General features: G+C 46.5%; 1 protein-coding gene across 1 annotated transcript in view; it reads left to right on the forward strand.

Moving 5' to 3' along the window:
* The window catches only part of VIT (vitrin), a 104,124-nt gene extending 90,569 nt beyond the window's left edge, over positions 1-13,555 (forward strand). The window contains exons 12-15 of the mRNA XM_040993068.1: positions 5,301-5,404; positions 6,607-6,833; positions 8,812-9,325; positions 12,967-13,555. Coding sequence (XP_040849002.1) covers positions 5,301-5,404; positions 6,607-6,833; positions 8,812-9,325; positions 12,967-13,145 — 1,024 coding nt within the window. The 3' untranslated portion in view covers positions 13,146-13,555. The remainder of the gene's footprint in view (positions 1-5,300; positions 5,405-6,606; positions 6,834-8,811; positions 9,326-12,966) is intronic.
* The last annotated feature ends 259 nt before the right edge of the window (positions 13,556-13,814 follow it).

The raw sequence follows: 13,814 nt of genomic DNA on the forward strand, positions 1-13,814 counted from the left end.
AAAAATGAAGTGTTGGATAAGCTTTGCTCAGGCAGCAGTAGTGGAGCTGATGGTCATGAGTTCAAAGTTAATGAATCAATAATTTGGTATATTCAGAAAAGGGAAAGGAAATTTATTTTCTATATTTGATTATGCTCCAGAAAGTGCCAAAATAACAGCTGCAGTATGCAACAGAAAGGGCATATGGGAAAGAGCTACAGGAAAAAAATTATGGGCAACTGATTCAAAAAAGAAAAGCTAACATAAAGCATCATCGTAAGACTAAAAAGCCAAAGACATTTATTGGCACACTGCCCTAGGTGAGAAAACTGGTAAATGTTCTCAGCTAATGTCTTACTGCAAATACCACAGAAACTTATTTATAAGAAATTTAAATTTAGTGTCTTGCATAGAAAACAAGATTATCTACTGCTCTGTCCATGAAAATCTCGTGACCAGTGACTCATAGGAACCAAAGCATATATTTCCACTGAGCAGTAATACAATTTTCCTGTGTTCCTCGTGACCTTATAGAACCTGACTTGCCAAGAATAACAAGACTGGCTGTATACGTAGCATAAGAAAGAGCAAGTCATCATCATTTGTTCCACATTAAGACAGACCCCAGGCTGATCAACATTAAGAATAGGCATCCCCTGTCAGAGCGCCACTTCGGTTTCCAGCCACTGCACTTCCCAAGCAGCTCCCTGCGAATGCACTTGGGAAAGCAGCAGAACAAAGCACGTGTGGGCCCCTGCTGCCCAATTGTGAGGCCAGGAGACAGTGTCGGGCTCCTGGTTTTGACCTGGCCCAACTCCAGTCACTGCAGCCATGTGGGGAGTGAGTAAGTGAATGGAAGACCTCTCCCAACTCAATCCACTCTATCTTTAAAATAAGTAAAGTAAGTCTTATTTTTTAAAAAAGAATATTATTGCTCATGTGATCTGGCAGCAAGGAACAATATAATATCTGCCCATCCCCCTCCTCTGTGGTCATGGGAGGGAAGGCAAGGTCTTTTCCATCACTCACCTCACCCATCACCCCTTCCTATCCCACCCCGAGACCTACCTGGGTCTGCAATCCCCTTACCCACATAACAAACATTTAAAAATAAAACAGTTTTTTAAAAGAACATTATGGTAATAGCTCAGTTAATATACTTTTTTCTCTGTGAAGTCTTTTGAAAGGGCATTTTATATTTTTGCTTTTAAATTGCTCACGAGCAACATTTATCTTACAACTATCTATGATTTCCTGACACAGAAAGTCTTGCAAAGTGAGAAAATTTAGCTCATAAGTTATTTCCAAATGTAATGAAAATTCTGCACATTTGAAAAAAAAATGTATACAATTAATGAAATGGGTATGATTTTGTTTTATAGATAATCACGTTTAAACATTTTTTGTTCATCTTATTTGCAATGCTTTGAGACAGAGGGGTGGTGTACGGAAATACAGATCTATCTTCCCCAAACACCTGCAGCTGTTAAGGCTGGGACAGACTAATGCCAGAAGCAATGGGCCTAGTCCAAGTCTCCCACATGGGTGGGAGGGACCCAAACAGTTGGAGTCCCACCTGGTACTTCCCAGGATGTGCATCAGCAGGAAGCTTGAGCAGAAGCAGAGCCAGGAGTTGAACAAGGCATTCCAGGGGTGTCCCTAGAAGCATCCTAATTGCTATACCAAATACCCACCCCATATTTACTATTGCCAATAGCAACTTTGCAATTGTTAGTTCTGTAACGTATTCATTAGGCTTTGGGAAATTCATAAATCTGGATCATTAGGGGAAGATGTCAACTTTGGGAACTAAAGCTTAGGAAGTTTGGGGGCTTCTTCAGGAAAGAACATAAAATCACAAAAGTAGAACACTCAGAGGAGATTAAAACTGCCTCTGCACACAGAATCCTATACAACAGCCCCGTGGAGGCCGCCCTGGGACAGGAAAACCAGGCAGGAAATACAGCAGTCATTTGGAAGAGAACAGTCTGGACTGGGACATGGAATGGATAAAAGAGAAAGGAGATTTTTAAAATAGGTCTAATACCAAATGGTATTTGGTGAATCATGAATTCATGCTGCTAGGAGAGGTGGTTAGCCTAGCAGGTGGGATTCCCAGATCCCATATTGGAGTGTTTGGGTTCAAATCTCAGTTGCCACCCCAGCTCCTTCTTCCTATTCCAGTTTCCTATCCATGCAGACCGTGGGAGGCAGCAGGGGCACTCAGCAGTTGGGTCCCTCCCACCCACACGGGAAGCTGGATAAGGTCCTGCCTTCCAACTTTGGTACAGTCCAGCTCTAGCCATCTCAGGCACGTGGGAAGTGATCCAGTGATGGGAGACTCTCTCTCAAAGACTTCACTTTGGAAATGTGAAATCCGACTTGGCCCCAGGAGAGCTATGTCAGCTTACCAGGAGAGAGGACCAACTACTCCACAGGACAGCTGCTGCCCAGGAATGGCTGATGAACCCAAGGAGATGATAAGATCTTGGGAAGAGATGCACGATGCATGCTGATGAACACTAACATGTAGAAGCAGAGATTACAGAGAGAGAGTGAAGATGAACTAGGCAAGACTCTGTAGCCTCAGAAACCTGAGTTGGGCACAGAGGTTGTTGCTAGAGGCTGCACTGAGGCAAAGGCGTAGCTGGAGCCTGGAGGGTGGGCGCAGTTAAACCCTTGCAGGTAAAGGGAAAGATGAGCAAAGGCACAAAGCTCTCAACCTGAAAAATAGTGGGCAACTCATTTTGACTGGCATCTTGGATGCCCCCAACAAGACAGGGAGAAAAAGAGAGAACAGCATTAACATGAGAGGTTGGAATTCAATGATAGATGCTTTGAAAGTCAAAATATGAAGTTTGAAAATGACAGCCTTCAATGATTTGTGAGAAGAGGAATTTTGTAGTCGGGAACCAAGTCTGAATGTGAGGAAGATTCCTCTATCAGATACGCAGAAAACTGGCACTGCAGAAAAGAAGGGGTCTGAATTGGCTGGGGGAAGGGGTGTTGCCATAGAAACACAGAGGGAACGAAAGTGAGTGAATGCATACAGAAAACTGCCAGGGCCTGATGGATGAGGACTGTCAGGCACTGGGACAGAGAGCAGGTGCTCTTTGAACCTGGCTGCCGGAGGCAAATTCACTTTCATTGGCCCTGAGGCACAGCAGGGTAAGCCACGCCTGTAATACAAACATTCCATATACAAGTACTGGTTTGAGTCCTAGCTGCTCTGCTTCTCGTCTAGCTCCCTGCTAATGGGACTAGGAAGCAGCTGTACTTGAGCTCCTGTCACCCACATGGAAGACCAGTGGAGTTCCTGGCTTCTGGCTTCAGCCTGGCCCAACAACCCTGGCTGCTGTCTGTGGCCATCTGGGGAGCGAACCCGCACATGGAAGATCTCACTGTTTGTCTGACCCTCTTCTTGTCATCAGGCCTTGCAAACAAATAAATAAATCTTTTTTTTTTTTTATGTAAACCCATAAGCTCTCAAATCAGAGGGAAAGACCAGGGCAAGCCACTCTGTCCCTTCACTGTGTGGCTCCTGAGACAGTAGCCTCAGTGGGAAAGAACTTTACACTGCACTGGTATGATCATGTCCAAATTCGCAGATGTCCCCAAGCTGCTGGCTGCTTTGTTGTTGTTTGCTTGCGTTTGTTTAATTCTAACCACAGAACTTGGTTTTCATCAGGTAACATTTTGTCTGGTTGGGATTTTGCCCCAGTGCCTCCTCTTGGTTGAACTTACTTTCAAATAAGTCATCTTCTCTGAAAATGACTGACACTCAGTTTATAGTATCAACATTTAGATTAGTACACATTCAGGGCATACCAGAGATCACCTTGAGATGGGTAAGAAAATTAGAAAGTAGGCAGAGTATCTCTCTCTCTCAGATTCTGATGACTGACTCCCTGGTGGCTGTGGTATCTGACCAGTCCCCAGAGGTTCACTAACAATCCACCTGCTGTCAGCCATCCTGGAGTTCCCCCCTAAATCTGCCCAAAGCTACTGTGCTGCTTCCTAGATCCACTTCTGCCCTTACAGAAAGTCTGAGTTGAAAGGGCATCTTAAGGACTTAGTAACTTGCAGCCTAGACTAGTCACACCATTCCTTTTTCAGAAATGATTTGGTGTAATAGCTAAGACACTGAGACACCTATATCCTGTTTTGGAGTCCCTGGTCAAGTCTTAGCTCTGCTTCTGATTCCAGCTTCCTGCTAATGCACATCCTGTTTGGCAAGAGATGATGGCTTGAGTACTTCAGTCCCTGTCATTCATGCAGGAAACCCAGACTAGGTTCAGGCTTTGGCCTAATCTATTTAGGGAATAAACCAGCAGGTGGAACATCTCTCTCTCTCTCTCTCTCTCCAAATAAGCAAATAAACTATTACAAATCTGTTTTTAAGAGATGAAGACCTTCAAGACAGCATTGTATCTAGCTCAGCACTTTCTGAGTACATGAGACCTTTGTGGCTGCACAGGTCACACACTGAGCACAGGGCTTCAGGGAATCTCAGTGTGTAACTCCATTTCCTCCTGGCTCTGGGTGCACACACACCACCCAAAAGAGGGCCAAAATCTCCCTGCACCTTTCCACTTGATCATAAAAGTAAATCTATACCCTCTGCTCAGTGGTTACCAAGGCTCTTGTCATGGCTAGCCCAAGGAGATGCATCTCTAGAGGATTCTCATTCTGTTTGCCAACAGCATTCACTCCAGTTCATCTTTTTCAGCCTTTAGCACCACAGACTATGACATTCTGGGTGAGATTTGAGTGGTCCGTCTCAGTAATGGGAAGCACAAGCTGAGACAGGAAGCCTTTCCCATAACACCACTCCCAGCAATTCCAATGCTAAGGTCACCCAGGAAGTGGCTGACCCCTGAAATTTTCTTCCATAGAGAAGAGGTCAACCTTGGGACACTACAGCATTCAATAGGCAAGATCCTTATTTTTACAAAATGCTACTTGACCACAGTCCTGCTCCCTGGCAATACGGATGTTATGAGGAGGACCTTTTTATCCAGATGAGGAAACTGAAAGCAAGAGGGGTTAAGGAGGAGCTAGGTGTCACCATCACAGAGCCAAGATCTGACGCCGTGTGAAGTAGAACTCACACCTCTGAGTCCAGAAATAGCCTGCTTTGATCCTGTGCACCAAGGAGAAGCCCAGCCTTCCTGTCCTACCACTATACCAGTGGGACAAGTCAGAACGTCACTCCCGCTTCTATTCTATTCATTTATACCAAAAAATCAACCATGATTCCTGCTCTCTTGCCAAGGAGATCACTTTCCAGCTCATTTTTCCTGCCTGTTCTGACTTTTCAGAGACAACCCTGCGACCCAGTTTAGCCTCAAGACTCACATGAATTCCCGGGATCTAAAGGCAGCTATAGAGAAAATGGCCCAGAGAGGAGGCCTTTCCAATGTTGGTAAGTGGTCCGCACTCAGATGACTCTGTCTTGCTACCATGCTCTTGCTCTGTGTTTTCTATACAGAAAGAGGCTGACTCTAGGGCCACAGTCATCCCAGTTTATCCAGGAGAAGCTAGGGCTTTCGGTGCTAAAACTAGGACAGTTCTATCAAACTGGGACAGCAGGTCTTTCTGGTTAACTGAAATGCAGTCTGAAGTCTGCTTTTGGAGAAGGCACAACAGGAGGCTTTAAATAAACAGAGCATATTGTTGTCACGAGAGTTTGGTCCCAAGACCTAGAAGGAGCTCCACAAGGCCTCACGGCCAGTAGGCGATGAGGCCAGGACTACAGAACAGAGTCTTTCAGTTCCTACTGGGTGTCGCTCTTCCCTGGCCAGCCAACTCTGTTGCCCTGGCCTGACATCAGGGAATATGTACCACTGACCACGCATGGCAACCCTCCACACCCAATGACTCCTGTGGCACTGGGCTCCCCCAGGCAGCTTGACTTGGCGTCAAGGCTGCTGAAGCTGCACATTAACTCCTCTCTCCGTGTTTTTGGAAACAACATTAGGGACTTGTTGGGGGCCCAGCACTAAGGCAGAAAAGTAGCCATGCAGTGCCTTGAACATTTTTCTTACCTACTTGATAGTCCCTAAAAGCTATTTCCAAAGTAAGAGAGAATGAGAAGTTAAAGGCTTAAAATGAAGCTGGAGAGGGAAATAAACAGTGATTTTTTTAAAAAAAAAGATTTATTTTATTGTTATTGGAAAGGCGGATATACAGAGAGGAGAGACAGAGAGGAAGATCTTCTGTCCGATGATCCACTCCCCAAGTGAGCACAATTGCCAATGCTATGCTGATCCCAAGCCAGGAGCCTCTTCTGGGTCTCCCATGAGGGTGCAGGGTCCCAAAGCTCTGGGCCATCCTCGACTGCTTTCCCGGGCCACAGGCAGGGAGCTGGATGGGAAGCAGGGCTGCTGGGATTAGAACCGGCACCCACATGGGATCCCGGGCATGCAAGGCGAGGACCTTAATCACGCTGGGCCCAACAGTGATTATTGCTACAGAATTATACATCTACAAACAAAGTGTTTTTTGAAAAAAGAAACAAACTGGGGAAGCAATGCGTGTATTTCTGCACTTCCTTGCACTTCTGTGGCCTGTTCCTATATTTGTAATTGGTGCAATCACCCCGAGCGTGAGCTTTCTCTCTTCCAGGCCGAGCCATCTCCTTTGTGACCAAGAACTTCTTTTCCAAAGTCAATGGAAACAGAGGCAGTGCCCCCAATGTGGCAGTGGTGCTGGTGGATGGCTGGCCCACAGACAAAGTGGAGGAGGTTTCCAGACTTGCAAGAGAATCAGGAATCAATATCTTCTTCATCACCATTGAAGGTGCTGTTGAAAATGAGAAGCAGTATGTGGTGGAGCCCAACTTTGCCAACAAGGTGTGTTACTATCCCGAGACCTTGAGAAGCACAACAGCATCAAGGCCATTCTCTCCTTGCTTGTGAGGCGTGTGAAGCCAGGGGGGCCTTCAGTGAGGGTATAGTAAGTCCAGACTCTGGAATCACTCTCTCCAAACAAACCCTACAACTATCCCCATGATGAATGGCCTAGGGACATGGCAGAGGAGCAGTCCCCAAGGTCCTATGGGGAGAGGTCTCTCCTCCTCCTCCCCAGCCTCAGAGAGGCAGCCCACTGAGCCCACACGCAGACACGCACACACATGTATATGTACAGTGTCTTGCACACCCTCACATGAACACATCCTATAAACCAATCAGTCTGATACACATGAGGAAAGTGGGTTCCAACCAGCTCAGTGAGATTATTTTTCAGATGCTACAGCTGGGTTCAGTGGAGACTCCTGGCGGGGAGATCGGGGCCAGCTTTTGTATGTTTTACACAAAGGTAACCCACACAAACCTGCCTCCAATAGAAAGCCAGCCAGCCTGCAGCACGTTTTCTTCTGATGCACATCCGGCCTTACTGTTCTCTGTGTTCAGAACTAGAAGAGTTCCATTCCTCCACCACCTGACTGCTGAGCACTTCCTGGAATCCTCTTTTTGATTTTCGGGGTTCCTCCCGTACTCTTTGTTTTTCTCCCCATCTTGTTCCCAAGATAGAGACTTCCTTGGGACTTGATCCCTGGCCATCCCTCTTCTCTCAGGAGGCTTTCTCTCAGAAATCTCACAATTCCTCCCAGAGCCAGTTTCAGTCTTCATCTCTTGAGCTCTGCAGCCGCCTCTCCCTTGCAAACTGACGTCCTGTCAGCACTTTAACTCCTGCATACCACAAGCCAAGTTCATCTTTCCCACAAACAGTTCCCTTCTCTCAGACCCCTCCCAGAGTGGTTCATACTCAGGTTCTGTGTACCAGCCGACTGGTCTCCTGTCCATGTCTAACACTGTGGTTGCCTTCTCCGTCACTGCCTTGCGGGCCTTACTCTCCATCTATCGGATTCAGCACTCAGTTCACACACCACCCACTCCATGGAAAATTCTGAGAGCCCCGTTTAGATTTCTAAAACTCTACAAAAAAAATTTTTCCTAGGAAAGTCTTAAGCCAGCTCTTGTTTTAGAATCAGGTTTTAATTATACAAATCCATCTGTAGTCATCAGATCTAACTCTGTGACCCCCAAGAGGCAGGGGCCAGGAAGAAACGCCCCAGCTGGTGAATACTAGCCCAGTCACTTCCTGGGTAGAACCAGCCAACTTTCTCCATGTCCATTTGCTACTGCCTTGAGTTTTTTCTGGAACAAACCTGGGGACATGTAAATAAACATTCAGTCCCCTAGTGGCAAGGTTAGCCGGAGGACACAGTGTGGGTTTTGAAGAGAGACAAACATGTGTTCCAATGTCCGTCCCTTCACAGCTGGCCCTCGGTTTGTGCCTTCATGCCAGAGGGTTGCAATTCCATTTTCTAGATAAGGGAAACTCTCTGAGAGCACTGAGTGTGACCCAAGACATGTGACCATTCAGCTTCCATGAGACCCCTACCCCTGGGTACAGTAGTACTCTGAAAATATTTCTTACTCATTTGTTTTTCCATTCAGGACAAAAGCTTGCTTTGATTTCCCTCATGCACTGGTGCCCACTAGTGCCAACCTCATGGCTGGCTATGGTACCAATGACCTGAGGCATCTGGGGAGACATCAATATAAAGGTGAAATCAGTGATTTTCTGTAACTGTGCTAGGGGGAGCTTGCCTGCCACTAAGACAGGACCACAGCTGAGAGGGTGAGAACAAATGAGAGGGGTTCGCTTCTCCACGAGGGCCTGGCTGGGTGAGCTGAAATGAGGACAATGCAGTAGCAGGACTAGCATGAAAAACAGGAGTTTGGCTGCTTCCTCAACTGCTACAGTGACAGACAGGAGGATCTGACCATGACCTAACAAGTACCTCTCCTCTTCGCCTTCTAGGCTGTGTGCAGAACAAACGGCTTCTACACATTCAGTGTGCAGAGCTGGTTCGGCCTCCGCAAGACTGTGCAGCCCCTGCTGAAGCGGGTCTGTGACACTGACCGCCTGGCCTGCAGCAAGACGTGCTTCAACTCAGCCGACATTGGCTTCGTCATCGACGGCTCCAGCAGCGTAGGGACGGGCAACTTCCGCACGGTTCTTCAGTTTGTAGCCAACCTCAGCAAGGAGTTTGAGATTTCTGAGACAGACACGCGCATTGGGGCCGTGCAGTACACCTACGAGCAGCGGCTGGAGTTTGGGTTTGACAAATATAGCAGCAAGTCTGATGTCCTCAATGCCATCAAGAGGGTGGGCTATTGGAGCGGTGGCACCAGCACAGGGGCTGCCATCAACTATGCTCTGGAGCAGCTCTTCAAGAAATCCAAGCCCAACAAGAGGAAGCTGATGATCCTCATCACTGACGGACGGTCGTACGATGATGTCCGGATACCAGCCATGGCTGCCCATTACAAGGGTAAGTCGGCCCTGCCCAGCAGCCTGGGGGCTGGAACCCTTCTCTGGGGTTTGGGGAGGAGGCAGCAGTGAGACGAGGATGGGACTGTCTCTGCTATGCACTGGTTTAGTCTGTACCTTCTCAAAAGGTTCAAAACCATAGGGGAAATATTTGAGATAAACATGTAGGCCCCTCGGAGTAGCAAGGCAAGAGCAAGGAGGGGGCAGCCAGGTAATTGGAATTTCTTCAAGAACCCAAGATCTGGTTTGCATCTCAGCTCTATTTCTGACTCCAATTTCCTGCTAATGTGCACCGTAGCAGGTCCAACCCCCTAATGTGGGAAATCCAGAGGCAGCTAACTTGCTCTTAGCTACCACTTGGGAATTCCCAGTGTGAAGAATGAACAAGTGCTGGGACTCCCTCTCTTCTGCCTTGCAAATCAATAAATACAAAATTTTTAAGCACCTGAAGTTCCACAGATGGCTGGGACCATGCACCCTTCTTTTCTTTATGTCTCGTACATGAGACTTTCCCCATGAGGATGAGACACGAAAATGACATTTGAGTCTTTACCTTTCTCTGTTTAAAACACCAAACTCCCTCCTTATGGAAGATGCTGAACTGTGTTAGCATAGAGACAACCACATTGTGAGTCCTTTTAAAGAGAAAAAACATTCTCAAAAAAAAAAAAAAAAAGGTTCTACTTTTGTAAGTAATTCCTAGCCAGATATTGAGGGAATTGGGGAAATTTCAAAGAAACTTTGATTCAAGATATTTTTAAAGATATTTCCACATAAAAATTTCTAGGAGGGTAACAGAAAAGTTTAAAAATATGAACACAGAATAAAATACTTTGGTAAACTTTTAGAAAATCAGTCACAGCTGTGTTTTTATTGCAGAACCTACATATAATCACTGCTATTGAAAACAGTGCCATAAATCAACATGAAAACACAAACAACCTAGAAAGAGTCTCAGAATAACAGTGAGAGTAATAAGGAAAGTAAACTGAGTGACCAGTGAGACCGACGGACATGCCCTAGCTTACAACACGCACTGCCATGCTTAGTTGTGTTTCCTTCTGTGCCTACATTTAACTTGGGTCCTTTTGCAGATTTTCTGTATTCTTCAAAGCTGCTTAAAACCATCCTAAAGCAAACCTTGATGAATCAGCTTAACTGGCTTCTGGAAACCAAAGTGACCAGACACCAGGCTTAGGCAAAGTCTCCCCAGGCAGTGACCTTCCCTTGGCAGCATCGAAGGGGCATCATCGCCATGGTGGGATGATGGAAGACTGTGTGTCTGAAGTTACAAAGCCCCTTGGCATCATGTCAGCAGCATGAAGATGCTGGCTGAAAGGCCCAGGGAGGGTGGACAGAGCCAGATGGACTCTCCTGCTGTCTCCACACACCTGGCCCTGCTCAGGTCCAGCCCCACCCTCATGTGCTTTTCTAGATATCTGTCCCCTGGGTGTCTTGTGCTGTGTATACTTGGCCTACACAGCAGAACAAGTGAAGGCTGATGGTAGTACCCTGGGAACACCCTACTCAGGCATCCTGTCCTGGTGCAAGCTGCATGGATGCAAATTCCTATTTGGCCTAACTTGGATTCATCTGAAAACATCCCAAGCACTGTATGGGCATATCCAAGTCCAGGCTAGGTGACTGGTCACAGTTGCCAGTAGCAGGTTGTCTGCACCAAGTGTGATTTGAAGGTTAAAAAGCCAGGTTTCTAGCATTGTCCTGTAGTCTTCGCTGGGAGCATTCTGTCCATATGTGAGCAGAAAAGAGAGCCTCATAGGCCTCAGTCCAGCCCTGCAGCAAGCTGCCCGAGCTGCCACTAAGCAGCATTTTAAAGCCCATGGTTACCTCCTCAACTCCCTCCCAGTCAAGACAATATTCGCAGAAAAGAATCTGTAGAGGTGAGAAAAACAACTGGCAGTGTATGCTGAGCTTAACGGATAACAACTGAAAAGGTAGCTTAGGCCAGAGCTATATGAGGCATGATTGGCTCACCAGTCATCAGTAAAACCCCAGGACATCCAGAGGGCACTTGAAAGAGAAGAGGGCAGAGGAACAGGCTATGCGGCAAAGTAAGTTGAGCTTGTGTCTGTGGTGCAGGCATTCCATATGGGCACTGGTTCATGCCCCAGCTGTTCCACTTCCCATCCAGTTCCCTGTTTATGGCCTGGGAAAGCAGTGAAGAATGGCTCAAGTTCTTGGACCCTTGAACTCATGTGGGAGATCCAGAAGAGGCTCCTGGCTTGCTGGCTTCGGAATGGTTCTAGCTGATGGTACTAGCTGAATCAGCCATTTGGGTGGAAGAGGCTCCTGGCTTGCTGGCTTCGGAATGGTTCTAGCTGATGGTACTAGCTGAATCAGCCATCAGTGGATGGAAGATCTCTGTCTCTCCTTCTCTCTGTGTTACTTTGCTTTTCAAATAAAAATAACATAAAAAAAAAACCAGGAAGGCCCCCTAGAAAACTACAGCTAGATACTATGTCATGGACATTTGGCTCACTCATTGGAGCCAGCTTTGAGGTTGCGTGGGAATAGAATTTTGTAAAGTCAAACTCTCATCAACCAGCTACCCCCTCCCCAGTCAAGAGCCATTGCAACAGGCAGTCTTCCTGTCCACTCACCAAGTATGGGTGCCTCATCTCTGAGTTCTGGGCTCTCCTCTCTGGGCCAGCTCACTGCCTGTGGCAACCCGGCACTTGCAATCTCACTACATTCTTTCCATCTGTATCTAACCATGCTCAAGTCACTCCTTCGCTGGAAATTTGGAAAATCTGTTTGACCACGTGGTCTGCCTGTTCTCCCTTTCAAAGACACATGTAGCACTGGCTACTTACACCACCCCACACCTTCATTTCTTTTCCACATGCAATTCATTTGGTGTGTTTTGCATCTCTTGACCTGAAGTTGTTTTCACCAAGTTGCCAATATCTCAGCTTGGTTTATTCTAAGAGGAGAACATCTTCATTTTCATCTTAAATGATTCCCTGATAACATTCAGCACCCTTGCTTGGTCTTCCCCTCCTGATCCTGCAACTCTCCACTGGGCTTCTCTCTGAGACTTTGCTCAGGAGTCCCTGCACTGGGGAGGAACTTGGAGTCTATTTGCTTGCAAAGTCACCCTCAAGCCTAACATTATTCAAGTCCCCTACTTCATTGAAGGGAGTTTGACCCTGCCTTTGATGTAGTTAAGACTCAGATTGTAGTTAGCTTTGAACACAAGCAGAACACGCATGCACCGTGTGGTTTGACCTACATGGCACCAAAAGTTTCACTCATACAAAAATAGCTCCACCTCCGCTACTCCCACACATGAAACACTTTCCATGTATTTACTCCATTTTGACTGGAAGGGTTCCTCCCACCCCCCACGAGACTATAAACTTTGGAGACAGCAACTACATTAAATTTTGCTACTGTTGGCACAGATGTTGGAAAGTATTTATTTATTGAATGAATACGTGACTATATTTAGTCTTACTTCTAGAAATCTAGAGGGCTATGCAGGGTAGAGGGTTGTTCTATTGTATTTGGCGTATTTCTGATTTTGGATCAGGTGTGCCAGCAGAGCAACAGGCAGGCAAGGATCCATCAACACTACCTCTTCTTGGGGACATCTGCTTCATGCCATCTTTGTCCCCACAGGAGTGATCACCTATGCAATTGGTGTGGCATGGGCAGCACAAGACGAACTGGAAATCATTGCCACTTACCCTGCCAGGGACCACTCCTTCTTTGTGGATGAGTTTGACAACCTCTACAAATTCGTGCCTCAGATCATCCAGAATATTTGTACAGAGTTCAACTCACAACCACGGAACTAAAGTCACAGCAGGCAAAGCACCAGCAAACACTGTTTGACGGACTGACTCTGGACAGTGCCCAGGGCTGTGTGTAGGGCACACAGGGTGGTAAGGCTTGCGTGGGACCTGCGGGAACAGACGCATTGTTGTTAATTTTTGCCATCATGGTTTTTCATGCTTCAAAATTTGGAATTAGAAAGATGACCATCAATTTGTGGAATAGGTCAACCTAGTGCACCATTTTGAGGGAATTGAGTATTTCAAAATACATGTACAGAATAGAGCATAGCACCTATGTGGGGTGTAGATGGAGCCTTTGTGAGGGTTTTCTTAATTTCTCATTAAAACTCTAAATCTCAACATGCTCCCTTTTTGTCATGACAACAAACATACTAGTTGCTTAATTAAATGTTGACAAGGATTTCAAGCAATCATTCTGCCTGTGTCTTCTGTGGTGTCCACAGGGTTTATAACAGGGCCACGCTCTGCTCTTTTTGACCCAAGGTGACTATAGTCCCAGGAAGGTGCAGGGAAACTGGCAACAAAAATGGTACAGCTACTCCTGACTGGTCTCCTCTCACTATGACCTCAGCCACTGAATTCCTGAAACAGTTTGCTTCGGGGAAAGTTGCCTGCCAAGCACCCTACTGACCTTGCACAAGAGTGATGTATTACGACTACTCATTAGAA

This window comes from Ochotona curzoniae, unplaced genomic scaffold, assembly GCF_017591425.1.
Source record: "Ochotona curzoniae isolate NIBS_2020 unplaced genomic scaffold, NIBS_Ocur_1.0 contig_883, whole genome shotgun sequence".
Taxonomy (NCBI): Eukaryota; Metazoa; Chordata; class Mammalia; order Lagomorpha; family Ochotonidae; genus Ochotona; species Ochotona curzoniae.